At 47.9% G+C, this 27041-nt stretch overlaps 3 protein-coding genes across 8 annotated transcripts in view; 1 reads left to right on the top strand and 2 right to left on the bottom strand.

Moving 5' to 3' along the window:
* The window catches only part of LOC143502775 (cytosolic carboxypeptidase 6-like), a 58050-nt gene extending 54898 nt beyond the window's left edge, over positions 1 to 3152 (bottom strand). Inside the window, exons 1-2 of one of the 2 annotated variants that reach the window (XM_076995462.1) lie at positions 2993 to 3152; positions 1722 to 1841 (exon numbers count right to left, since the gene is read on the bottom strand). In XM_076995462.1, coding sequence (XP_076851577.1) covers positions 1722 to 1841; positions 2993 to 3023 — 151 coding nt within the window. In that variant the 5' untranslated portion in view covers positions 3024 to 3152. The remainder of the gene's footprint in view (positions 1 to 1721; positions 1842 to 2992) is intronic. The other variant, XM_076995460.1, reaches the window with a different exon arrangement.
* An 871-nt stretch (positions 3153 to 4023) lies between these two features.
* On the bottom strand, positions 4024 to 26759 carry LOC143502769 (uncharacterized). The gene is made up of 5 exons (XM_076995458.1): positions 26680 to 26759; positions 8527 to 8631; positions 8320 to 8446; positions 5038 to 5186; positions 4024 to 4591 (listed from the first exon to the last, which is right to left on the bottom strand). The coding sequence occupies exons 2-5, from the start codon at positions 8581 to 8583 to the stop codon at positions 4304 to 4306; spliced, it is 621 nt and encodes a 206-aa protein (XP_076851573.1). The 5' UTR covers positions 8584 to 8631; positions 26680 to 26759; the 3' UTR covers positions 4024 to 4303.
* The window catches only part of elavl4 (ELAV like neuron-specific RNA binding protein 4), a 71696-nt gene continuing 51761 nt past the window's right edge, over positions 7107 to 27041 (top strand). The window contains exons 1-2 of one of the 5 annotated variants that reach the window (XM_076995454.1): positions 7107 to 7210; positions 7513 to 7633. In XM_076995454.1, coding sequence (XP_076851569.1) covers positions 7155 to 7210; positions 7513 to 7633 — 177 coding nt within the window. In that variant the 5' untranslated portion in view covers positions 7107 to 7154. Of the gene's footprint in view, positions 7211 to 7512; positions 7634 to 26872 lie in introns of those variants that run through there. The other 4 variants (XM_076995452.1, XM_076995455.1, XM_076995453.1 and 1 more) reach the window with 4 other exon arrangements.

Here is a 27041-nt window from a genome sequence, read left to right as displayed (position 1 = left end):
GGCAGAAAGAGACCAGATTCAGCAAGCTGGAAGGGTGGAACTAGCAGGCTGCTCTGGAAGGCAGAGGGGGCTTTGCTCTCAGAATATCAATTAGGCAGGTCGCATGGCATTCAAATATATTCTCCATTTCCAAAATAGGCTGTGTTTTCTAGTAACAACAGAGAATATGAAGGGGGGGGGGGGGGGGGGGGGGGGGCGGGGCAAAATCCCATGTGACAAGTGTGCAATGCCACTGAGATGAGAAGTTATAGCCCACTGATCACGGATGCTGGCCTTTTCTGCAGTGGTCATGGCAACGCTTACATCATTGAGCCAGTCACATGACTAGCCGTGAGCAAGCAACTGCAACTATGCAAGAATATTTACTGAAACTGATATGCAAAAATATTACTTAGTGAAATAGGCATCTAGGTAAAAAAAAAATGTAGGATACAAACAAAATAGCCAGGGGCAATGTTTTCACCAGGACTTCTGTGTGGTTTTGAGGTCTGCTCCAGAATGTGCATTTAGTTCCCTCGACTGCTGTTATAAATAGCCAGAGGGAAATTCAGCTCCACTAAGTTCCTCATAGAATGGGCCATTCATTTTATAAAGGCCCATTCGCTAAAGTTGCCTCATTGTAAGCTGTATATTGTGTATGGGGGGTGGGGGTGGGGGTGGAAAGTGAAAAAATGAATTTTAAAAAAGGCCAGTGTTTCAAGAGTAGCTGATGCCACACAGGCTCCCATGAGGGAGGCACAGCTCCAGATCTGTGACTATTCCTCTGGCTCCACCCACCGGTCACTATAGCCACACCCCTGGCTCCTCATTAGGAAACGTACACTCACCCATTTGCTATTAAGATGTGTGAGCTCCTGCACGTCTGTTCTGGGTATTTCTGAGGTTCATCTCCTCGTCCGTTGTTTGCTGTGCTTTCGCTCCATTTGGTTTCTACCCCTCAGCTTGTCTTTGTGTTCATGATTATGGACATGCCTGCTTCTCTGACCCTGCAGACCTGCTAAACCCCCTTAGCACATCCTGCGGCCGCTGCTTCCTATTGGTTACTCGTGTTCATTTGAATATGTTATGAATTTGTTATGAATATGTTCATCCTCCATGACTGAATCAGTGTTCTTAGAAAAAGCTCAAATATATACCCACTGTGTCTTAGTTGTCTTTAACTTAATTTCCAGGCAGCTCTTGACTTTATTACTCACATTCCTAAGGCCTTTTTCAAGAGGGTCTTATTTCCAGGAATCACAATATTCTACTGATCAGGGGTGAGTTTCCCGAAACGTTCTTAGCGCTAAGTACTTCTTAACCTCATACGTTTCATACGAGGTTACGAAGTACTTAGCGCTACGAACGTTTCGGAAAACCCACCCCAGATGTGTGCAGTATAAAAACAATAATCTATGAAATCTGAAGTTTTAATAACAATCCCTGAACTATAAGATTTTAAAGTGTATGAGTAAAGCACAAGGCTTTGACACCATTTATTCACCACCTCACATGTGGATTTCTTGCAACTCTCATCAAAATACAAAATCAGAGTACAGAGTATGCTAAACCTGAGTGCAGAATTAGTGCTGTGACACACACACACACACACACACACACACACACACACACACACACACACACACACACACACACACACACACACACACACACAAGGTAGTAGGACATGTTGAGAACCCAAACAGCACCCAGACTGAGCCACCAAAACCCAGGCCACTCACCGCTCTCAAAGCAGGCGTCAAAGGTGAGGTGTCCTTTCCTGGGTGCTCCTGTGTGGCCCGGAGGTGTGACTGTCAGTTTGCTCACGTTCCCCACCAAGGCGTCATCTCCGGCCTCGCTGCCTGCAAAACATGTCGCAGGTATATTTAAAAGAGAAAGTAAAAACATCAGTATTGTTTGCTACGAGAACACCCACTGAAACCACACACAGGGTGCCATATACATTTCCATTGTGTTTATCATCTTTATCATCGATAGTCAGGCCTTAAAGATTTTAGAACAGTTATTGTTGGTCAGGGAATATGGTTTTTAACAGTAATCTGTAATGTTCACTAGGCTAAAGCAAAATATTTAAATGAGTAACACTGATCTGTTTTTTAAGCATTTTAGGTTATACTGATTGCAACTTTAAGTATTGAATTGTAGGTCCTATGACTTTTGACAACAGTGACGTTATTAGTGTTTATAAACAATAAACATTTACTTAGATCGGGGATAAATAACGACTCTTTAGACATTTCCTCAATGATGCAGGAAAAATATAATGAAAATCTTTTTGGAAAATATTCACTGATGGGTATCTTGTGTGTTTCCGAAAATGTTAATACCCTGTCATCTAGTAGACAACAGCCAACGGGTCATTTAACTTCCCAACACACGCACTGATCTCACGTTCAGATGCACCACACTCATACGTGCTGTCTGTGAACTGCACGTCCCCGCGATGTTTATTGGCTGGTTTTCGTAATATTCCTAATGAATCTGGTCCTGACCGACCCGTTAAAGCCCGGGTGGCTGGTTGGGCTCGGATAAACGGGCCTGTTATTAAAGACGTGACGGGTCAGCCCAGCTCAGACGCCCATCCTCACAAACGTGTGTGGGATGACTGTGTTATTGGGGGGATTCCCCTGTAGTGCGTCCATCCCGCGCACACACAGCCAACTACCTTCATCCGTCAACGCAACCTGTCCGGAAAAAAACAGCTTCGTAGATTAAAATGAAAAATCCGTAGATTAAAACTCAAATCAGTAGCGGCCGTATCCTAAACTAATTCTAATATCAGAGTAACCCTGCCTCGCTAGCTGCGTTAGCCGCTAGCTAAAGGTTTGATTAACGTTAGCCAGCGAACCTTCGCTATTTCGAAACGTGGAGCTCAAAATCATGCACCGCCTGAACAAGCCGTCTTATCACCGCCACATTTACGCTCGAGTGCGCGTCCATGTGTGTGTGGTTGTCGGACGTGGCGGTGACACTGGTGTCTGTGTTTACACACCAGTATCCAGGTCTCTGACGCGCTCCTCCATCTTCCCTTCTCTCGGCGCTGGTGGGCTCGAGACGCTGGATGTGTGTTGCCAGGACAACGTCGCGTGACCCAGGAAAAGAAAAGGACGTGCGCGAGGATTTAACGCAAGCCACGAGCCAGGTGCGCGCGCAAGAAGGTATGGCTCCCCCAGGCTACGCGGATGTCTTTCAGCAGTGCTTTAATGAATATCTATCTTTGGTTTCAGTGTCAGCTCATCGTACTGGTAAAGAAATTGACTGCGTTTTCAAAATTCCTGCCTTTGTGCGTGTGACAAAATACAGTCTTAATATACAGTGTCATTGAAGAGAGTTCAGACACACCTAGTCTTTGTTTATTTGGGGGCTCTTATTTTCTAAATAAAAAAAAACATTGAATGTATCGAAAACAATGAAATAACAAGATTGCGTTGTGTTAAACAAACAGTGTTCTATTAGCAGCCACACTTGACTTTTATTTCATACATTTATTTTCATCAAGTTTGGGGCTTAAATAAATATTTTTCCTAAAAACATGCAAACTTTTAGCAGTATCATCACAAAAAAGCATTGGAAAATATATATATGTATATATAATATGTTCACACGCACATTATCTATATATATATATATATATATATATATATATATATATATATATATATATATATATATATATATATATATATATATATGCTTGACTAATTGATTATGTTTCTGCTTGACATATTGTAAGAAGAAAAAAGCGGACAGCAGAAATTGCCATCATCAACTGTTCCTTTCAAGTAGATCAGGTTTCAGAATTGCCATGGGCCCCGTGACACTGTCTCTGTGCTCATGGTCTTATGTGGATTGATTAAAGTGTGTGAATTGCTGGACAATTGGTCCATAGTCTGTGTCATCAACCACAATCAACCCTGCTCCTGTTCATTTTCTGTTTATAATACTGCCTTTTGATTTGTCTTCAGATGAATGACCATATAACATTTCAGGAAGGCACATTCATATAGGCTCTCTACTGCTAATTTCAAGATTATAATCTCTGTTTACTAGAAGCATACAAGGATGGACAGGATAGTAAGGTGTGTGAGAGTGTGAATATTCCTTAATAAGGCAAAATTAGATTTTTCTCCTTTGATCATATTCAGTAAGATGATATTTGCAGCTGTACAGACAGTGTGCACTGATTATTTGTTAAGAGATAAAATTGTCATGGGCAGTATTCCCTTTAAACTGAAAACGGAGTAGCTGTCCTTCATGGCATGTCATCCACTACCACTAGAGCCAGTCCCAACACGCTCTACATCTATAATGTGTTATTATTATTATTGTTATTATTATTATCCCACTGATCTGCATAGGCCATGGCAAGTAACAGAATCATGTCTTCCTCTCTAATTCTCTCTTTATTCTCACATTTGTGAGTGAACATGTGAGCAAGCTGCTGGCATACACAGGTCTTTTTCCTCCACCAAACAGCCACGGTGAGCATCCGCGGGCGTGCTGGATCTCTGCGGGTATTCCTTTGACAATTACAGCACGCCTGCAGAAACAGAGTCTTCCTCTTCTTCCTCATCTCTCCGCTGCGGTGTTCCTGTCACCGCCAAACAGATGATTTAATCAACACATCAATCACACAATGCACAGGCAAAACTACGGTCCACTTCTTGATTCTCGCATTTTTAATTGGTTCTCCAGAGACGCTGTGTTTCTTCCCCCAACATCAAAATGGACAAATCTAAAACTTCATTCACCTGCCTCTTCATTTCTAGTAAGAAGGTAAGAAGCAGCTAAATGTAAAATTTGCTGCCTTTTATAAAATATGTATTGAAACAGTTTAAAGCAAAGCAAATGAAGTTAATGTTAATGTTAATGTGTGTGTGCGTGTGTGCGTGCCTGCATATGACCTCTGGGAGCCCCGATATTTTTGCTGGTGTACAGGAAAACCCTTTTTAAAGGGGCCATGTTGGGACATCATGCATGCAGCTTCTCGGTGAATGGGAGGTGATGCATTGAGAAGGCAGACCACAGGAGACACACCACGCACACAGCAGGCATCAGGAACACGCATAGAGTCACTATGGCGACAGCCATCAGATGCCTCCTGGGACCCAGGCGGACAGGAGAGGGGGGATGAGAGGCAGCTGACACTGGAATCAACCAGCAGTCTCCATGATTTAAGTGACAACCTATCCCAGCACCCGCATACACACACACACACACACACACACACACACACACACACACACAAACACACACAGACAAGGATGCTCAGACTCACAAAAATAAAAAAAGATCAGCTCCATTAAAGGAACATAGCAGGATTCTTTCTCTCTCTCTCTCTCTCTCTCTCTCTCTCTCACCATTGGCTGCAGTACACCCTAACAGATGGGCCGGTGTCAATAGGCTGCTATTAACTGGACACTTGCCTCTCCCGTGGCATGGAGACCAGAGCATACTGTACTATACGCAGTGAGAGACTCCCCCAGCCAACCACACTCACACCCCGTCTAGCTGATCCCCACACCGTGTTTCCACACACGGGCCTTTTAACACACTGAGATGTATTCATGAAAAAGCTTGAAATTACACCATCCTGCAATTATGCCTCTGTGTAGTTGTACGAATTTAGGCTTCGTTTCATGGAATGAATCCACTATCACATAAATCCAATCTCATCTTTTCTATTAACCACCCTAAAAAGCTATGAATCTTGTTTATACCCAAAACATGACAACTTCATTGAGGGTAAAACCAATTCCATTTTATATCTCTCCTTCCTGTGCTGCAATCGAGTCAGTCTCCAACACAGCAACTGCGCAGTGTTAGATCATAGCATCACATTGCCATTTGCTGGTAAGAATGCATCTGTGACTACAATCTGACCTCATAGTTTGTCATATATATTTTGGGAGACTTACCAAATCAAGAGGTTATTATTTCTCATACCCAATCCAAGAACATTCGTCATCAAGGTCAGTAATGGAAATACAGCACAAAATAAATGTTGCAGAAAAAATCTCAATAAAAGATGCAGACTACATACTGTATATGTAGTCCATACTGGATATGGGAAAAACCTGTGTAATTTCCAGCAAACTAACAGAGTTAATTTTAGTTTAGTATCACACGTTTAGTATTGCATAAACAGGCTTTCGGTTCGACACCCATATACAGGCCACTTCCAGAACCTGCATTATTTCCAGTGTGTGTATGTATTTTACAGCTGACGACTTGAATAGAGTCAGTCCTCTTTCTCTGATTACTTATGTAGAGACACAGGGCAGAACTGCCCCAAACCCACCAGCCCGGGCTCTGAAAGTTCTGACAGAGCAAGTGATGTCTGCAGACATATGAGAAGGAGGTGGAGGCGTGTCGTTGTTGCTTCAAAGCTGTTTTACTGCAGCACTCAGAACCAACCTGCACTTTGCAGGTGCAGCTCATTGAATCCCAACGAGCTCAAGATCAGAGCCCGGTGGGTTTGACCCGACCCAACCCAGCACAGCCCGGGAAAACCTCCTGCTTGTCCTCGGTGTTCAGACGTCAAGCGCTTGGTTTATACGCTCTCGTCGATGGTGCTCACGACGCACAGCCGAGGCGTAATTTCGCGGGTGCCTCTCTGGGTGCACGTCAACGGCATCCCGGGCATGGCGGTCGCGGGCGGGCGTGGTGGCGCTGGGCGGAGAGCAGCTGCACGAAACGACCCGGCTCTGCGGCGCTAATCGGCGGCTGGAGCAAAGCTCAGAGAGGGGAGTGGGCTGGAGGAGGTGGGAGGCGGGCGTGCCCATGTCACGTTTGTTAGAACAGTCTTCCCACCTTGTGGTAACACTGCGAAATGTAGCAGCAGGAGAGTGTGAGCGCCAGAGAGAGAGAGAGAGAGAGAGAGAGAGAGAGTGTTTGGGGGGGTGGGGAGCAAAAAAGAGAAGAAGAGGGAGGGAGAGAGAGGGAGGAAGAGAGAGAGAAGGAGGGAGGGAAAGCAAAAGAGAGAGAGGAAAGCAAAAGAAAGAAGAGGGAGGGAAGGGGTGAGAGGGAGAGAGCGAGAGAGAAAGAGAAAACAAGCGAGAGAGAAAGCCAAGGAGGGAGGGAGAGGAAGGAGAGAGAAAGAGAGAGAAAGGGTGGAGGGGGAGCTAGAGAGAGAGGAGTTTAAACTAAGAGCTATGGTTTGGGACGGGGTAATCTGGCAGACAGCAGCGCGCGGATCGGAGCACATTGTGTGAGTGAGTGTGCGGAGAACAGATAAGGACGTAGCCCGCCAGCCTGGCTGCTTGTTTTAATGTGCTGACTCCGGGGAGATAAAAAAATATTGACTCTTCAGTCGTGTGCCGAGAGCCAGGGCTCCAGCTCCACGTTTAACAGAGGTGTACCAAACAACAGGGCGCGAAAGGGGACAAAATACGTCCAAGCAAAACAGCACATTTAGAGGATTTTCCCCTCTCTTTCTCTTTTTTTAAATCTGTTTCCTTTTTGTTTCTTTTTTTTTTTCCTCCTGCTGGGACCGATTCCTGTTTCCGGTAGAAAGCGAAGGGAGAGTTCCACTGACGTACACAGAGGCGAGAGGACGACAAAAGAACCAGCCGCTGACGACAAGATGTTTGAAATCAGCCGAACCCTGAACGCCGCTTTGCTGAGCAATGAGGTAACGGCGTAGGATTTGATTCTCCCTTCACCTCGCCTCTCTCCGTGTGTGAGTGTGTGAGCCTGCGTGTGTTGCCAAACCATATCGTGGAGTGTGACGTTCCGTGTGTCTGTGCTGTTTTAATGTGTCCATGCTTCTGGAGGTGGAGGAGGTGCAAGAGGTGCAGGCGGGAGAGGCACAGACAGGGCGAGAGGGAGCGGGCGTACAGGGTTAGTGTTCCGGGGAGGCAGAGCTGCATCGTTCGCTGTCCGGGCTTCTATGTGATGGACGACAGGCTAGACTCGCTGTCTCCGCCCCCCACCCCATCACACACACACACACACACACACACACACACACAATCATTTCATTTTCTCATTTACTCAAAGCAAGATGGCTCTAACTGCTGAGCTTGCTTGATGACTCGCCCATCTGGGGCTCACAACGAGCGCATGTGCGTGTGTGTGTGTGTGCGTGCGTGCGGGCGTGTGTGAGTGCGCATGTGTGCATGTGCGCGTGTGTCAGTACGGACATTCTAGCACCAGCATCAATGTGAGCACACCGCTGTCCATCACTATAGCAGTCCACCCCTCTCTCTCTCTCCCATCTACCTTTGCACTCTTGTGCTCCCTCTCTTTACACCATTCTACACTCTCTCCCTCTTTCCCTGTGTTTGTCTTTGCCCCATCCTGTGTGTGACCGTGTACCTTGCGTGCAGTATCTGAAGATGATGGTAAGGCACTCCCATTTCTCTGTGCGAGCCCGGGATGAAGGCTCCGTCCTAGCCATGGCCTGGCTGAAGGTGCCCCCCCACCCGTCCGGGGGCCCAGGCCGCTGGGGGTGAGAGGACAGACAGAGGCGCGTGTGGCGCAGCTTGATCACACGCAGCTAACAGAAGCAGAGGAGTGTGATACCTGCTGCGTGTAGGCAACGACGTGTGGCTCCGAGGCTGAGAGTGCTAGTGCTGCCATGCTTCTTGTGTGATGACAAGTCCACCTAGTATTTCTTTCAACAGCATTCTAGCAGAGGGAGAGAGAGAGAGAGGGGGGGGGAGAGAATATTGACTTGTTTGTGTATGTTTTACGAGGTGTGCGTTTACACCTTGTGTGTGGCGATGCTTGAAATTGAAAGTCTGTTTGTGTGTGTGTGTGTGTGTGCTCATACGTCTACTCATTTTGCCATGCGAAGGGTTGCTTATGGGTGATGTGTAAGTGTATTTGGATTATGTAAGGTGTGACCTTGAATTTTTCAGCTATTTTCACTATGCCACCCTGGAGCGCGAGACCCTTTTAGTGGGAGGCAGCGTGTTGAAGTAAAGTGTAGGGCACTCTGCAGTGGGGGACAGCTTTCTACAACGCTCGGCCTCAGAAAACCTTATCCACATTACTGAAGGATTTATTTTATAAACAAACAAACAAACAAACAAACAAAATGTACGGGTAAATACATATCAAGCGTAGGACAAGCGTATCAAGTGTGCAACTTTTGTTCAGTGATTCTTCAAAAACAAAAGGAGCTTAAATGCTTTTAATTAGAGTAATGCGTGAACATCGTTCGTGTTAACAGCTGTCTAAATTAAAACCTGAAATATTATACATTCGTCTTCATTTAAAGTGGTGCCGAAAATCACTGACTGTCACAGTCAGACGCGTTTCATGTCCAGTGAATGCGCACTATAAAACACAAGGACGGACGAGTGACGAAACGGACTGCCAATACTCCCGTTTTTGGTTCGTTTTCTAACAAGAAACGGTCGATATGTACGCGAAGGTGCGCGAGCGTGTCCAGGTGAGAGAAAAGCCCGGCGGGCTGGCGGAGCGCGAGGCGCGCCAATCCCCGACTTGGTGCATTAAATTGACACGAAGCCGTGGGTGTCTAATCTGCGATGGGCTCTCGTTCCGTTTTCCCCACCAAACAGGATCAGGCTGCCTGCCTGGAGCAAGCGCACTCTCCCACAAAGCACAGTGCTAGTGACAGCCCTTGAGCTCCTCTGCCAACACACACTCTCTCACACACGCGCGCACGCGTGCTCACACTGACACGCGCACTGACACTGTGAGGGCATGATGCGCGTTTAAGAAATGGCTAAACGGCGTTTACCTGCGACAGCCGTTGCTGAAATCTTTACTGGTAGTTCATGTGTGTGTGTTTGTGTGTTCGTGTGTGTTAAATATTATGAACACAGGGGAATTGTTATTGTCTCTAATGATTTTTTTCTTTGGTCTGCAGATTACTAAACCGCTGAAAAACGTTATAGAACGGAATAGCTTCATTTCCATTTGTGATACTGCCACAAGATGCCTCTACTAAAACCAGAAGAACATTTAGCTTCACGTATTCATTTTCTCGAGAAATAATCAAGAAGAAAACCCTGCTTCCACCATTCAGTATATGCGAGAACACCGTGCCAATTCAAGAAATAATAGTCAAAATATGATTACAGTGATTACAATGCAGTAGGGCCCGGACATGGTGCATTTGTGATGTATGTCACATGTAAGGTTGCTGGATGTTGGTTCACCAGATGCCCCCTTCCCCCCCAGACCTAGACAGCGAGCAGATCTATAGTGAAGTGCCTGTCTTTAGAACACCAGGGGAGGGTTTATTCTCCTGAGAACATCCACAGAGATGCTGTAGTCAGCCCTCCCACGGTGACTCTGAGATCAGGGAGGGATCACAGAACAAACCCACATAGCAAGCACATTTCTTAGATTCAAACACATTTCAGATTGTAATTAACCAGGTTAAAACAGACCATCGTTACGGTGATTAATGGCACCTTCATTAGGGGAGGCTCGATCATTTGCATACATTAGACGAGCGTGAGGCAGGAGGTAAAGGGGGTATCAGGGAGGGCACTTCGCAAGACAGGAAGATATTTCATCAGATTAAAGCACACGCTTGAACGTCTTGGGTTGTATTCAGGCGGCGTGGCGAAAAGGACATGCTTCAAATATTCCTATACGTGTATGCAGCCATCTGTGCAGATACATATGGTGTACAGATACCACTGCTGCTTGCTTTTTGCATTGCGGTGTAGCCCTGGACCCCAAGTTTAGCCAGCAAACCGTTAACAACGAAGCCGTTCTACCTTTTGCAGACATCATTTGGTGTTAAAATGGCGAGCCAGAAATAATTATTAGACTGAGTACAGCAAAGAAGGAATCTATAAATCACTACCGGATAATGATAATGAAGTCACAGATTTAGCTGCCATTAATATACAGTGTTTGAGTGCCAAAAGCGGTTGACTGGCCCGGCGGAGGTCCACGCGTCCTGGCTCCCGCCGAGCGGTCCAGTACCGCTCCTCTTACATGAGCCGCGGGCTCCGGTCCGGGGAAACAGACCCGGAGGGGTGGTGCCAGGTGGGGAGGAGAACCGGATACGCTCCACCTGCGGCCTCCGCCACACTGGCCTGTGTTCTCTGGGTCGGAGGACGTTGGGCGTGAGGAAAGGTCCAACATGTCTGAGGCGGCAGTGAAAGGCTGTGATGGGGAAGGAGCAGCTCCACAAGCACAGCGGACAGTAGAGTTTCCAAGGAAGGGACGCAGCATTTCACACACACACACACACACACACACACACACACACACACACACACACACACACACACACACACACACACACACACACATATTTAATGCTCTTTTACAGCTGTTCAATTACGCCAAACATGGACTTCTTCTTTTTTCTTTTTTTCTTCATTTTCAGCCATTTTAAGGAGGTTATCATTTCCCCTAAACTCATTTGAAGGAGCAGGGTTTCCCAGGGAGAGGTGGGGGAGAGGAGAGGGAATTGTGGAGCGATTGGCAAATGTCTGTTGGCAGCGTTGGAGATAGGCAGGGTCAGCTCTATTTCACAACAGTGATTAGCTCAGCCCATCTGCCGGCCCGACCGGCTCCTCCTGCCGTGATTACACTGTTTCTCTGCTTAATGTAGCCCAGGAAATGAGTTCATTTGTGCTGCTCAACCCCAGGCCCACTGATCCGAGAACAGGTGCGGCATTCTACTGCGCACAAAGCCGGAATGAGCACGGGTGTGCGTGCGCGCATATGTGTGTTTTTGTGCATATGCACGTGTGTGCTCGTATGTTCGTGTGTGTGTGTGTGTGTGCGCACGTGTGCATTTCTATATGTGTGAGATGTTCCCTGGCAAAGCAGCCAGTGAAGCAGTCTCATCAACCACGAAAGCATCTCAACACAATAGCAGTAGATTGCAGTCGATCAACTTCCTGCACAAAAATATGTTTTTTTTTCCCTTCTGCTTTCAGATGCATGTTTCATTCTGGCATAATAACTCACCTCTGCCTAAAGTTATCTTTTCCCATATTTTTATGAATTCAATAAACTTCAATAAAAAGCAATCGCAAATCCTGTGCTTTGTTTATCTTTTTAGTCAATTTTAGTCCCCATCTTGAAAAAGCGGCACGCGCCCTCGTCTGTCATGGACGACTCCTCTTCAGGGTGAAGCCACCTCGGCCCCGCCCGCCCCCCTCGGCCCCGCCCGCCCCCCTCGGCCCCACCCACCCCCCTCGGCCCCGCCCGGCCCGTCACCATCGCTCTTTAGCAACACGCACCTCCCGCTCAGAATGAAGGGCCAGAAAAACACCTAACCAACGTGTAGGTCAGTCAGGGGTCACCACAACATGCACCTATACGTGTGCACAAACACACAAACACATGCATTCAAACGCACACACACACACACACACACACACAATGCACATAATGCAGTGCGAGCATCTCAGGCACAGGAACAGGGAATCCAAGAGCGTAAAATAGTATTAAAGAAGCCCCTATTATTCACAGCTCGAAGCTAAATGCCATATAGACCTGCTTCCAAATACAATTTAAGCGTTACTGATGAACAGGCTAAAGAGAAGGATTTGGGCTTAATTATAGCGGTCTATTTTGAGGTGTCAAATTCAGAGGGAATGGACAAGAATTGCACATTTTTGATAAAAAATGGATCGTAGGAGAGCGCCGTCTGTACCTTCAGCCGTCTGTACCTTCAGCCGTCTGTACCTTCAGCCTCACTGTCGCGTGTGTTTAAGCTTCAGGGACGTTTGCTCCTTTTTGCCAGTGAAGCCAAGCAGAGTCGTTCCCAGGCCGGGCCGAGGTGGGAAAGGGGGGCGGGTGTAATGAGGACGTAACGAGGCGCCGTGTCCTTCTTGAAAGCTCCTAGCCTGACACTATGCACCCAGCACATCGGTGAGGCTCCCTCTCTTCTCCACATTATGGCGCCTGGCATTCAGCTGCAGGGATCCCCACAGACGGTTCTGCAGGCAGGGCCCAGGGTTGTCCAGGCAGGGCCCAGGTTTCTGCAGGTAGGGCCTAGGGTTGTCCAGACAGGGTCCAGGGTTGTCCAGGCAGGGTCCAGGGTTGTCCAGGCAGGGCCCAGGGTTGTCCAGGCAGGGTCCAGGGTTGTCCAGGCAGGGTCCAGGGTTGTCCAGGCAGGGCCCAGGGTTGTCCAGGCAGGGCCCAGGGTTGTCCAGGCAGGGTCCAGGGTTGTCCAGGCAGGGCCCAGGGTTGTCCAGGCAGGGTCCAGGGTTGTCCAGGCAGGGCCCAGGGTTGTCCAGGCAGGGCCCAGGTTTCTGCAGGTAGGGCCTAGGGTTGTCCAGGCAGGGTCCAGGGTTGTCCAGGCAGGGCCCAGGGTTGTCCAGGCAGGGTCCAGGGTTTTCCAGGCAGGGCCCAGGTTTCTGCAGGTAGGGCCCAGGTTTCTGCAGGTAGGGCCTAGGGTTGTCCAGGCAGGGCCCAGGGTTGTCCAGGCAGGGCCCAGGGTTATCCAGGCAGGGTCCAGGGTTGTCCAGGCAGGGCCCAGGGTTGTCCAGGCAGGGCCCAGGGTTGTCCAGGCAGGGCCCAGGTTTCTGCAGGTAGGGCCCAGGCTGCAGGACCAGCAGAAAAGAGGCTGGTGTGGGATTCCTCTGTCCGTATGCACACGGCAGAAACAGGAGCCTGGCCGGCGGGTCGGGGGGAATACCATGATTCAAAATAGCAAAGCGGTCATTCTTAAAAATAGTCTAAATAAGAAATCGTGGTTACATTTTAGTAGTCTTGCATGAGCGTGCACGTGCATGTGTGTGTGTGTGTGTGTGTGTGTGCATATACAGAGATTGCTAAATCTTACAAAGAGAGGGAGAAAGAGGCAGAGGGGGAGAGAGAGGGGGAAAGGAAGATAGAGGGAGAGAGACAGAGCAGCTGTGCTGGATGCTTGTGGGGGGCGTTGCCAGCGTGGAGGTGGGAGCAGGTGTCTCCAGCCAGGCAAACAGAGACCTAGGGCAGCCTGCTCCACTACCGCCACAGCCTGGCCCCCACCGCCCCAGCGGGCCCTACTCGCCTGTGGAAGGCAGGTGGCGTGTGGCCCCTCCGCCCACCCCACCCTCTGGGGAGTGTCAGGCAGAGCCCCACCACAGCCCTGAGCAGAGAGTGATTGTAGTTGTCGATCAGCCCACACACACCCCCCCCCCCCCCCCCCCCCCCACCGGACAGTAGCGCTGTCATTGCTGTAATTCAGACACTACTGATGAGGATGAAAGGGAGTGGCTGGGAAGCGATGAAACATGCTTGTTCTCACTCTCACTCTCTCTCTCTCTTTGTCTGTCTTTGAAAATGAAAAGAAGGGCACAGTGCCTGAAATCGAGTCAGTGCGGTGGACGCATATACCTTGACCTGGAAGTAAAAAGCCTGTGATTTCAGTAGCCAGTGATGAGGCTGATGGTTTTAAAAGAAAGATATTGCTCATTCCTGTTTACACACACACACACACACACACACTCACTCACTCACACACACACACACACACACACACACACACACACAACACATGTACGGCATCTATTATTTTAAGCTGTGATTGTTGTGGTGAAAATGAAGATTCAAAAAGCTGAAACTAGCGAAGGATGAAAGCTTTGTGATTGAAGAAACAATACCACAAAAAATAAACAGAGAGCATCTTAAACATAATTGATTCCGTAGCACTAATACTCAGTACACGTGGAAATGGCATTAGAAATTGGATTTTTTTTTTCTTAACGCAGTTACTGTTCACAATTAATACAACCCTTACTGTGAGATTTTCTAGCAGATAATGTAGAACAAATTACAATAATTACATTATTTATTGTTTCATACCTATTTTATGAAAAGAGTGCTAAAAGAGTGATTTAGAATTAGAAACACTGAACAGTGTGAATACCTACTAGCCATTTCACCCACGTTTGCCTAAGTACTGTAATTAACATTTTTCACTAATTGAAGAGAAGCTGGGAAAAGGCTGCACTGTATAGAAAAGCAGGCACTCATTCATCACCCTATCTCTCTCTCTCTCTCTCTCTCTCTCTCTCTCTCTCTCTCTCTCTCTCTCTCTCTCTCTCATTACCCAAAATTCGCAGGAAAAAAAAAGCGTTAGCTGACTTTTGCACTTCTGGCTACGGTGGCGTTGAACACTGTCCATTGTTCCATGAGGCCGACACCCATCACTCTCCGGAACATTCTCCCAGTGTGAGCGGCACTCAGCACGCTTAGCTAACAAGCGGTGAAAACGGTTATTTCCCAAACCTTTTCAAACCCTTGCATCTTAGCATGCATTCATTCCTGACATCACGTGTGTCCTGACTGACCGGCACACGTGCCCCCCAGAGTCTAAGTCCCAATTCTGAATCAGACAGCCATCTTAGCATTGGAGCAGCAGCGCTACTCTCACTCAGGGGGTCGGTGATCAAACGCTAAAACGTGGCCGAGCGCGTAAATGACGGCCCGTGCCCGGGAGTCGACATGTTGACGAACGGCATCGCTCCCCCACGAATCGATTGATTTTGAGCGCGTACGTTTTATTGATTGGCTAATTGTTTGGGAGGTGGATTGGGGGTGGGGGTGGGAGGTTGGAAGTGGTTGCCGTGGTGAATAAATGATGGGCGCCTGGTGAGCACTGGCTGCGGAGGAAAGGCTGGGCGGCAGTGCGCTGCTTCCTGTGAGCCCTGTAATGGTCCTCCCCACAGCCCTGAGGAGTGGTTAGTCCCTGCTAGCTCTCTCCTCACATTAATAATGCATCCCCTCTAACAGCGGCATTCAGCTCCGCCGTGGAGCCTGTCCGAAACATCGATAGCAGCTCAGCGAAACAACCCCGGAGTTGAAGCCCAGGCAGAAGTTACAGATGATAATTAGCCCTCAGCCCAGACCTTCCGGATCTATGGCAACTCTCTCTCTATCCCTCGCCCTCTGTCTGTTTGTCTCTCTCTCCCTCTCCCTCTCTCTCCCCCATCTTTCTCGCTCTGCCATTCTCAGTCTGGCGCAACGACTTCAGGGGCGGAAGCAGCAGGAAATGGTGTGGACGAGGGGGTGGAGTTGGGGAATATTCAGTGACGTTGCTTTTCTCTGAGCTCGGAATGACAAGGTGAAAAAAGGATGTACAAACAAGAAGAGACAGTCAGGAAACAAGGGAGTGGGGAGGAGGTGGGGAGGAGAGCATTTCCATACAGCTTCACTCCTGAGAGCACAATGATGTAACAACAGCATTGAACATACTACTACTATGGACAATAAAATTAATAATTAACTAGTATCATGTGCAATGCAAATATTATTCACACAATAAGAATACGAAAAGTGTGCCGCCATTGCAATAGCTGAAGGCATTTTGGCTAGGGAGAATTAGTTATCCTCTACGGTAAATGCACGTTTAGGAGAGATATGGTGTGGGTCACCTGCTAGTGCAGCACGATATGTTGCCAGTTAAGTGTTATTGGCGCTTTAGTCTTTGCAATAGCACTATCGCAAAGAGTTGAGTTATGCAAATGAACCCTCCTGACAAGTGTTGTGAGCATCCTGTGTTTCTGTGGGCGTTGTGATGAAATTTCATGTAAATAATTTTGCTCAGAATAATGCATTCAAGCCATGTCACCTGATGGTCCCAGCATTGCATTTTTAATATATTGCAAGTCATTTTGCAACATGTCGCAACGTATTCGCAACATATCCGTGATGTTTCCTCCGCGTGGTTGGGGAGAAGAGGCGTCCGGACCTCTCAGGTCAGGCCCGCTCTGCGTGCGTACGAGAGCCGCCCGCTCTGGAGGTGAGAGCTGAGTAACGCCTCGGCCAGATGGACCGTCGCCCTCTCCCTTGCTGCGATGGAGAGCCACCGGCCGGGATCAAAAGCACCGAAGGCCGTCCAACAACCGAGCATCTCGGAACCAACGGTCAGTCGACCGGAGGCCAGCTCACAGTTGCCGGCTCGCGCATGCCACCCACCGCGACTGCGAGCACAGAAAGGCAGACATTAGCCTCACTCTCCGCTCCGCTGTCGCGGGGCAGACACTCGAGGCTTCCCATTGGGTGTGACAGCCCCAGCTCTGTGAATTCTGGGTAGCGTGACGCTCACGGTTCATGCCGTGAAAAGGATCAGCCTTGTTACAGAATAAAACACGCACCTGCTATTCAGCGATTATTTGTAATGTGGCGCGTTACATATTAGAGTAGCTTCCTAGCTCTTTACTTTTTTTTTTTGGCCTGCATGTCATTGTGCAGAGTAAAGTTTGATCGGTCCAGGTGAGGTCAGGTGGCCACCACACACACCAGAGACGAGCACCCTGCGTCCGTGTGGCTCTGTGCTAAGGCAGCTGTGACTGATGCACGGCCGTGGGAGAGGACGCTCTACTGGGGACAGAACCGTGCAGAGAACCGCACAGAGAACCATCTTTTCACACATCGCCAAAAGGGTACTGGACAATGAAGGAAAGACAGGACTGCCACTCACAGGCAGGAGGAGGAGCAGTGGAACATTCTGGAAGGCGATAGTTCCTTTATATTTCCGGAATTTGACAAAGCTCTGATGCAGAGCGGCTCATGCATTTATCAGTATGACAACATGTGTGTTGCCTGGGAAACGACCCCATGACCTTGGTATCGCTGGCCATGCTCGCTGCTATACCACGGGAGCTTGAACTTTGAAGATACAGAGATTCGTTATGAGTGAAAACTTTAAATAGGTTTTTTTTTTTGCTTTTCATTTTCAAGATTAGAAAATGACATTCATGGATATTACTTCTACTGTAGTGTATCGAGTCTTTCTTTCGAAGTTTGTTCATTAAAAAAGGCCATCTGTCCCCAATTCAGCCAGTAAGATATCAAAAGTCTGGAAACTGAAAATGACTTGGTCACTTTGACAAACTGAAGGGCGGCCAAGGGCAGCCTTGGCCGGGATGCCGCCGCCCTCGGGGAGGGGGCGGGGCCAGCAGGAGCAGGCGGACCCCGACACAGCCAACATGCTCCAGGCCCATCCTTGGAAGAGAGGGTCACGTCCGCATGGGGCTTCCACAGCAGTGCTAAGGGAGGAGCAGTGGGGGTGGAGCTGGGTACAGCCACAGAATAGCAACTAGCATTAGCATTAGCACCGATTTATCAGTCTGTCCTATATAATAATAATAATAATAATAATACATTTTATTTCTATAGCGCTTTTAGAGACCTCAAAGACACTTTACATTAAAATAGTATTCACAGTAACATAAAAGCATAAAACAGACACCATCAACAACAACAACAGTATAATTGCTAGGACTAAGGCCACAAAATCTCAATAAAAATAAAACAATAAAATTACAATTTAAAAGCTAATCGAAACAGATGGGTTTTGAGGAGTGATTTGAAGGTTGGTAGGTCAGAACAGTCGCGTAATTGTTGAGGGAGAGAGTTCCAAAGTGATGGAGCAGCAACAGAAAACGCTCTATCACCCCAGGTCCGATGCTTGGTCCTAGTGCTAATTGACAGGAGATTGGCATTGGAGGAGCGAAGGCAACGGGATGGAGTATGAAAATGTAAAAGATCAGTGAGGTAAGAGGGGGTCTGACCGTGGAGGGTCTTGTGCGTAAGCAGAATCATTTTGTACTGTATGCGTTGGGGGACAGGAAGCCAGTGAAGTTTTTGAAGAACAGGTGTAATGTGGTCATGAGAACGTGTGTGAGTAAGGAGACGGGCAGCTGAGTTTTGAATATACTGAAGTTTTTTGAGGACTTTGTTAGATGAACCATAAAGAATGCTATTACAGTAGTCAATTTTGGATGTAATGAAAGCGTGGATGAGCGTTTCAGCGGCAGAAAAGGAGAGTGAAGGACGGAGACGAGCTATATTTTTGAGATGAAAGAATGCAGTTTTGGTGATGTGATTTATGTGCTGTTCAAAGGTAAGATTACTGTCGAAAATGACGCCAAGATTTCGGATGTTAGATGATGGAAGCAGAGTGTGATTGTCAATGGTAAGCTGAAGTGTATTAGTGGTTGCTGTTAGTGATTTGGGTCCAATGATGATCAGATCGGATTTGTCACAGTTAAACTTGAGAAAGTTAGCTTGCATCCATGATTTTATTTCCGTGAGGCAGCTCATCAGACGGAAGTGGAGGGCCGTGGTGACTGATTTTGAAGAGATGTAAAGCTGGACATCATCAGCATAGCAGTGAAAATGAAAGCCATGCTGACGTATGATATCACCAAGGGGGAGCATGTACAAGATAAACAGAAGGGGACCAAGCACCGAACCTTGGGGCACGCCATAGGATAGTGAAGTGATGGCAGAACTACAATTATTGATGTTAATGAATTGTTTTCTGTCTTCAAGGTATGACCGTAACCAGGAGAGGGCAGTTCCAGTGATGTTAATGGTGGATTTGAGACGAGAAAGCAGAATAGAGTGGCTAATCGTATCAAAGGCTGCAGTGAGGTCAAGGAGGATAAGGATACTGAAGTAACCGGAGTCAGAGGAAAGCAGAAGGTCATTTGTAACTTTAAGAAGAGCGGTCTCAGTACTGTGCTGGGGACGGAACCCCGACTGAAACGTTTCAAACAGGTTATTAGAAGTCAGATGTTCTTTGAGCTGGGAAGCAACAACACGTTCCAGTATTTTTGACAAGAATGGGAGGTTTGAAATAGGCCGGAAATTGTTCATTTTGTCAGTATCAAGTCCAGGTTTTTTGAGTATGGGGATGACAGCAGCCAATTTGAGTGAATGTGGGACTGAACCAGAATTAAGAGAGGAGTTAACTATCTCTGTAATAAGTGGAGCTATGACTGAACAACAGCCTTTAACTAGTCTAGTTGGAGCAGGATCCAAAACACACGTGGAGCTACGCATCCCCATCATGACTTCAGAAAGGTCTGTTTGAGATACAGGAGAAAACTGAGTCAGAGGCTGAGTAGGTAGCTGTGGTAGAGCCGTCAGAGAGGAAGGGAGGACATGGGACACAGAGAGAGTATGATGAATGGTCTCAACCTTATTTTGAAAAAATGAGAGATATTCGTTGCACTTGTCTACTGTAAAGGAAGTGGCAGTGTTATCTATTGGTTTAAGGAGTTTGTTTATTGTGGAGAAGAGAGTCTTAGGGTTTGTTGATTCAGCATGTATGAGATTGGAGTAGAAACATGACCGGGCTGCAGTGAGGGCATCCTTATATTGTTGGAGGTAGTCATTATACATTTGGTGATGGACCGTTAGACCAGTTTTTTTGCACAGTCTCTCAAGCTGGCGTTTGCGAGATTTCATCTGGTGGAGCTCAGGTGTAAACCATGGTGCAGAGCGCCTAAATGAGACATATTTAGTTCTCAATGGAGCCAGTTGGTCAAGACAGGAGGAGAGAGTGTCATTATAATAGTCCACAAGGTCAGATAAATTGTTAGCCTGAGGAGGACATACGGACATCTTATTAGCGAGAGAATTAGAGAGAGAAGAGACAGAGATGTGTTTGAGATTCCTGAAAGATATCTTCCGAGTAGTCATAGTGATAGGCACAGGGACCTCAATGACCATGATGATTGTCAGATGGTCTGAGACATTGAGGTTGTGGCAGGTGGGCTGATGAACTGTGACACCGGTAGAGCAGACAAGGTCAAGAGTATGGCCTTTGATGTGGGTTGGAAAGTTTATATGTTGTGCGAAATTGCAGCAATGCAGTAATTCTCTGAACTCCTCTGCAAACTTGCAGTTGATGTTGTCGACGTGGATATTAAAGTCACCCATAAGAAGTACAGAGGATGAGTGAGCGCAGAGCTGGGTTAGAAAATCAGATAAGTCATGCAGAAATGAAGGGTTAGGCTTTGGGGGGCGGTACACCACCGCGATGACCAAAGGAGTAGGACCAGACAACTTGAAGGCAAGATGTTCAAATGAAGGAGCGGCTGGAATAGGCAACAGGGTTACTCTGATCTCATCCCTGTAGATTGTGGCAATGCCACCGCCTCGCCCTTCCATACGAGGCTTATCGATATATGAGAATCCTGCTGGTGTCGTCTGGTTTAGTGAGTAATAATCAAGGGGTTTATGCCAGGTTTCTGTAAGACAAAAGATGTCTAATTCATTATCTGAAATAAATTCACTAAGTAATGAGCCTTTGGTGTTGAGTGAGCGAGTGTTTAGCAATGCTATTTTCAGGTGGCATTGTTGTACACTTTGCTGTGAGGAACAAGGAACAGAGAGGAGATTCGCCGAGTTTACATGTTTTTTGAAATGACTCCGTGAAGGTTGTGTACGATTAGACCAGATGGATGGAATGGTATTTAGGGAAACAGTATTAGATGTAAAGGTGTGGCCAAAACCTCCGGGGGGAGGAAGCCATTGACAGTATGGACCCATTAAAAATGGTTATTTATGCAGTCCAGATACAAATGATACTGAACAATATAGAGCAAATTAAAGTCAAATGTAGCAGCGATACCGGGTAGACTATGGAGCAGAGTAGCAGCGGTGTAGCAGCCGCACCGGGCTGGGTGTAGAGCAGAGTAGCAGCGGTGTAGCAGCCGCACCGGGCTGGGTGTAGAGCAGAGTAGCAGCGGTGTAGCAGCCGCACCGGGCTGGGTGTGGAGCAGAGTAGCAGCGGTGTAGCAGCCGCACCGGGCTGGGTGTAGAGCAGAGTAGCAGCGGTGTAGCAGCCGCACCGGGCTGGGTGTAGAGCAGAGTAGCAGCGGTGTAGCAACCGCACCGGGCTGGGTGTGGAGCAGAGTAGCAGCGGTGTAGCAGCCGCACCGGGCTGGGTGTAGAGCAGAGTAGCAGCGGTGTAGCAGCCGCACCGGGCTGGGTGTAGAGCAGAGTAGCAGCGGTGTAGCAGCCGCACCGGGCTGGGTGTAGAGCAGAGTAGCAGCGGTGTAGCAGCCGCACCGGGCTGGGTGTAGAGCAGAGTAGCAGCGGTGTAGCAACCGCACCGGGCTGGGTGTAGAGCAGAGTAGCAGCGGTGTAGCAGCCGCACCGGGCTGGGTGTAGAGCAGAGTAGCAGCGGTGTAGCAGCCGCACCGGGCTGGGTGTAGAGCAGAGTAGCAGCGGTGTAGCAGCCGCACCGGGCTTTGACCTCCTCGTGTGTGCCGTTCTCCTGCGGCTCGGCGTTGCTAGCGGCGACGGCTACGGCTATCACCATATGCTATCACCGACGGTTAGAGCAGAGTGCTGGAGTTCCATGAGACACCAACCAGCAGAAACGAACCGAGCTGTTCCGACCTGACTCCCAGCCCTCGCCGACTTCTCGCAGGCCGGATGCCGTCTGATATCTATATATCTATCCCCTTGTTTATTTGTTACAATTAAAACAGTATACTAATTATAATTCTAATAGTTCTATGTTAGAATCTAGAAATCCACTAATTATACTACAGTGTAATGTTAGAATCAACGCTGTCATTTGCAAACTTCATCTCTTTCCTCTTATGACTAAGGTTATATTTACATAAAAACAAGAAAAAAAGCGATCACAACACCACACAGCGAGCGTTCCAGAGAAGTCAACAAAACTTGAAACTTCTGCAGTGGTTCAGCGGCAGGTTTGGGAGCGCTTTACACAGACGTAGTGAGGCGGCTTTAACGCAGCTGAGCTGACACCTTGCGAGGAGTCTACACGTCGCCGTCTTAAAATAAACCTGCGATGATTGAGGGTGAAAATTGAGAGGAAAGGTATCCACTTACAGGAAGGATTTCACCCAGCTGAAACAATTATCGCTGTGATTCTCACCTTTCATCGTGTCCCACTTTGCTGGGTCTCAAATACTGCATAGCTCTCATTAATGGATAATCCCCATGAACAGATACAAGTGGAAACGTATAGGGACGCATCCCGAGCGCACACCTAGCTCCAACACACGAGCAAGAGGAAGCAGACTGTTTGGTTATATATGTGTGTGCATATTTATGTATGTCTTTGTATGGATGTGTGCTTGCGTGTGTGTGACTGTGTGTGTGTGTGTGTGTGACTGTGTGTGTGACTGTGTGTGTGTGTCTGTGTTTGTGTATGTGTAGCTGGGCAGGATGGTGCAGGCAGGGTTCAGTGTAATTAGTCAAACTGAGGACTGAAATAAGGCAGTGGGAAAGGAGGCTTGGGCCAGGAGTGTGTGTGTGAGTGTGTGAGTGTGTGTGTGGGGTGTGTGTGTGTGTGTGTGTGTGCGCACACGCATGTGTGTGTGTGTGTGTGTGTGTGTGTGTGTGCACGCGTGTGTGTACATGTGTGCTTTAATTGGAGCTTAGTGGCTGGTGAGGATCAGAGGTACTCCAGAAACAAAAGAGCAGAGAGAGGTGAGAGAGAGGTGGCAGAGATGCAGTGAGGTTGGCAGTGGGCATGTGTGTGTGTGTGTGTGTGCGTGTGTGTGTGTGTGTGTGTGTGTGTGTGTGTGTGTGTGTGTGTGTGTGTGTGTGTGTGTGTAGCGTGTTTCTGACTGTGACAGTCAAAATTATATTTTCCATAGCCAGCTGTGGCTTTATCAGTGGATCAAACGTAGTTCTTAAAGGAATACAATGTCACAATAAAGAAAAAAATCAAGTCTAAAATCAAGCAGTATTTCTCATATCTTACCTGCACCTAATGTGTCTCACATCAAAACAATAGAAAATACATTTCAATGTCAGCTCGCTGGAGGTGAACATTAAAGGCCATTTTGCAGAATGCAAATAAATCAATTAGCCAGGTTGTTAGCTCATTATTCAACCACAGGCCCCTTCTGCTTTAATGGATTTTTGACAGCTGATAAATGATGTCATTTACATTAGCCAGCCTGTTTTAAGACTGTTCAGCTTGTGGTCCGTTGAATCATAAAGCAAACACACAATACCAGCAACAGGGCAAAGCAGGCCAAATGGCCAACAAACCGTATGAATCTGTGGGACTGAAAACTGCCCTCTTTGCTTCATTGAACTATGGATAACATGTGCATGAAGACTAAACGGATATCACGTACTCGTGCAGAAGCACGTGCACAGCCCCACGTGCACAGCCCCACGTGCACACCCAGGCAGGCGGGCGTGCACGCTAGCCGTGGTGGAAGATGGCGGAGAAGTCACAGCTTCCTTCTCCGAGCCTCCATGTTCTCAAGCCCGAGTCTCCCAGCATGCACTGCATGCCGTTCTAATCCCTCAGACCTCTCCCTCCATCTGTCCCTGCTCCGCCACCGGTCAAGCACACACAGGGAGAGAGAGGAACACACGGCCTGCGTGATTCATGCTGGACGCTCTTCCGCCATCGCCCTCAGCTCTTATATAGCCGGAGTCGCCGTGCATTCTGTCGCGCTTCAACACCAATCTGAGTCATCTACAGAAATCAGGTGCACTAAGTCGACATGAATTCTCTGATTGAAAATGTTTCATAACCCTGTAGTTGTTCAGACATTCTCCCCTATGCCATGGGAGAGGAGAACTTGTGATGCTCTGTCCATGGGAGGAGATATATGGCAACAAATCAACAGGAGGAAGCTCTTAATGAGCAGGAAGTTATTATTCCCTATGACCCTCAATATTCAGAGGCTGGAACAACCCCCCCCCCCCCCCCAATCCCCAGTGTCCTCTGCTGCTTCCTAAACATACTGCTCACATACGCCCTTCACGTGATGCTGCTGCGTGAGGAGCACCTTGATGCTCTTGGGGAAAGAGTGCAGAGACCCCGGTGGAGACGCCCACTCCTCATAAATATTTCAGCAGATGCCGCTCCAAAGAGGCACGTCGTGGCAAGGAGAGATCACAGGTGAACATCGGAGAGAGAGAGAGAGAGAGAGAGAGGGGGGGGGGGGGGGGGGGGAGAGACAGAGCAGCTGTGCTGGATGCTTGCGGGGGGCGTTGCCGGCGAAAGAGAGAGAGAGCGGGGAACGTACCGCGGCCGACGTCCCATCAACCCGTCCGTCTCTCCGGCGTGTGCGCGAGGCGTGACCACAGCCTGCACCCCTAGCCTACCTCCTCTCTGCTGTGTGTTGGGAGGGGCGGGGGGGTGGCGGGGTTGTTGAACAGTGCTAGCAGTCATTAGCAGGCTAGTGGGCACACGCAGTACTGGAGAGCGCTCCTGCCCGTGGAGCTTTGGGTTAACAGCGCCGCGGAGTTTGGAGAGGCACTATGATAGCTCCCATCAACGGCTGGCACACCGCAGATTGGTGAACTCACACAGAGGTTAATGGACTAACTCAAGTTTGTCTGTACAGCAATGAGAGCCCCCCCCCCCCCCCTCGTATAATTGAATCAAGCCTGCGTGTGAATGAAACGACAATCTGCTCCTACATCCCTTCCCCTCCCTCCCTCTCTCACTCTCTAGCTCCCTCGTTCTCTCTCTCTCTCACTTTCTCTCCCTTGTTCTCTCTTTCTCCCTCCCTCTGTAGTAGAGAGTGATCTGAATAAATGTGTTGTTGGGAAGTAGTTGGGGGGGGGCTCTTTTGGCGCTGTGATTAGATGTAGCTAAAAAACAAAGCTCTGCAGTGTAGATTAATTCACTGTTTTACAAAACAGCCTACATGGAAAACTATCAGAAATTCTATCAGTACAAATATGCCCCAAAGAACAAATTCGAGTATGAAATGTGTTTACATGAGATTACGTGTTTCATTATAAAAATTCATATAAAATAAGGCATTTCAAAACCAAAGTAAAAGTCATGTAAAAGCTTAACAAAAAGTGGAGAATTAACGTCGTTTTTACTATTTAAACCAAAAATTAATTTACTTTTAATATCTGGCTGGCGTATGATGCTACTACACTGTAATTTTACCTAAGATATTCAATAGAATGAGTTTAGTAATGTATTTATTCGGTTTGGTGGCCCATTTACAGTAGTTCTGGTCTAATGGACGGAGGCAGCCTCACAGCAGAAAGTCATCGCTGAGCGCGCCGTGTGCACGTGCGAGAGGCCTGTCCGCTGAGAAATCTGTTTTATATTTAATACAGCTGCTAGACTCTGGTGCCAGGAGTCATTCTTATCAAGCTTTTCGAGCACCGCACGGAACGTCGCATTTTGTTTTTTTTTTAGGCACGGAGCAGGTACAGTGAGGATAACAGCAGAACTATAATTCGTTTTCCAGCCCTGTGATTTTGCCCTATTGTGTGGCTACGGCAGCGCTAAGACTCGCTCCGCATTAAATGACACCTCCATTATTTCTCCCTCACCGAACCTGAGAGCGAAGTGTTCCCATACAAAACTCTAATGGGCCTTTGTACACGGCTCCAATATGCGGCTGCCAGATTACACATGTAAAGCCAGTGGTTGCACTAGGTCGTAAATGTGTTTGTGCTTGTGATAAATTCCATTATTATTATAATGATTAAAAAAAAGATTTCAAATCCTTTCTTTCTCTCTCCCAGTAAGAACTCGCGGGAAGCCCTAACCGACGGAGATGTGAATGGGTTTTGTCAGAGTGGAGGCTGGGAGCGCTGGGGCTCGCCGTTCATTATTGATGCAGGTTGCGTGCAGCTGCAAACGGGAGCGGAATGCGCCTCAGAGGGGGAGAGTGGGGGACAGGCGAGCACAACGGGTGGAACGATATTTTTAAGAAAACGGAGAAACACTGGGGAATTCTACGGATGCATTGTGGGTTTTCCCGCAACTTCTGACGCTTGCATCATGAAAGCAAGCCTCTAAAATCGGAATAAAAAATGACTAAAACAAAGGCGGTCCTTTAAAGTAAATGCATAATCAATTATTTTAAAATACACTGACATTTCACGATCTAGACTAATTTTACTTAAGCAAAACCTAACCGCCGACGACTATTTAAAGCATATATTGCGTTCCGGTAGCCCGCACGAGGTCGGACGGTGGGATGTTTCCCGTTGACACCAACAAAGAAGATTTAAATGTACCTGACACGCTCAATCAAAGGTGGAATTAGGTGCATCAAAGAGCGCAACAATATCGGCGGTCTCTAGTTGCGCCTTCCCCAGAGCCGTATATTCCCCTCCTGCCTCGCGCGCTCCCCTTCCCTCCGCTCGCGCGCCTCCCCTTCTGTGCTCGCGCGCAGCCAATGAGATTTCACACCAGACTGGCGGTGCGCTCCATAAATGGTGCTAAGGAAATGGGGCGCTCGCACTAGCTTTCCCGATTCAGTGAGGGTCCGATCTTTTTGTTTTTATTGTTTTATTTCTCGTTCATTCCCTTTTTCATCCAGAAAAGGAAAGAGAATTTCTGTCACTTGCAAACCTCAGTCTCCGCAGCACGTAATACT

Source organism: Brachyhypopomus gauderio, unplaced genomic scaffold, assembly GCF_052324685.1.
Source record: "Brachyhypopomus gauderio isolate BG-103 unplaced genomic scaffold, BGAUD_0.2 sc208, whole genome shotgun sequence".
Taxonomy (NCBI): domain Eukaryota; kingdom Metazoa; phylum Chordata; class Actinopteri; order Gymnotiformes; family Hypopomidae; genus Brachyhypopomus; species Brachyhypopomus gauderio.
Note: the sequence above shows the minus strand (reverse complement) of the source record. Positions and strands in the feature narration are given on the sequence as shown.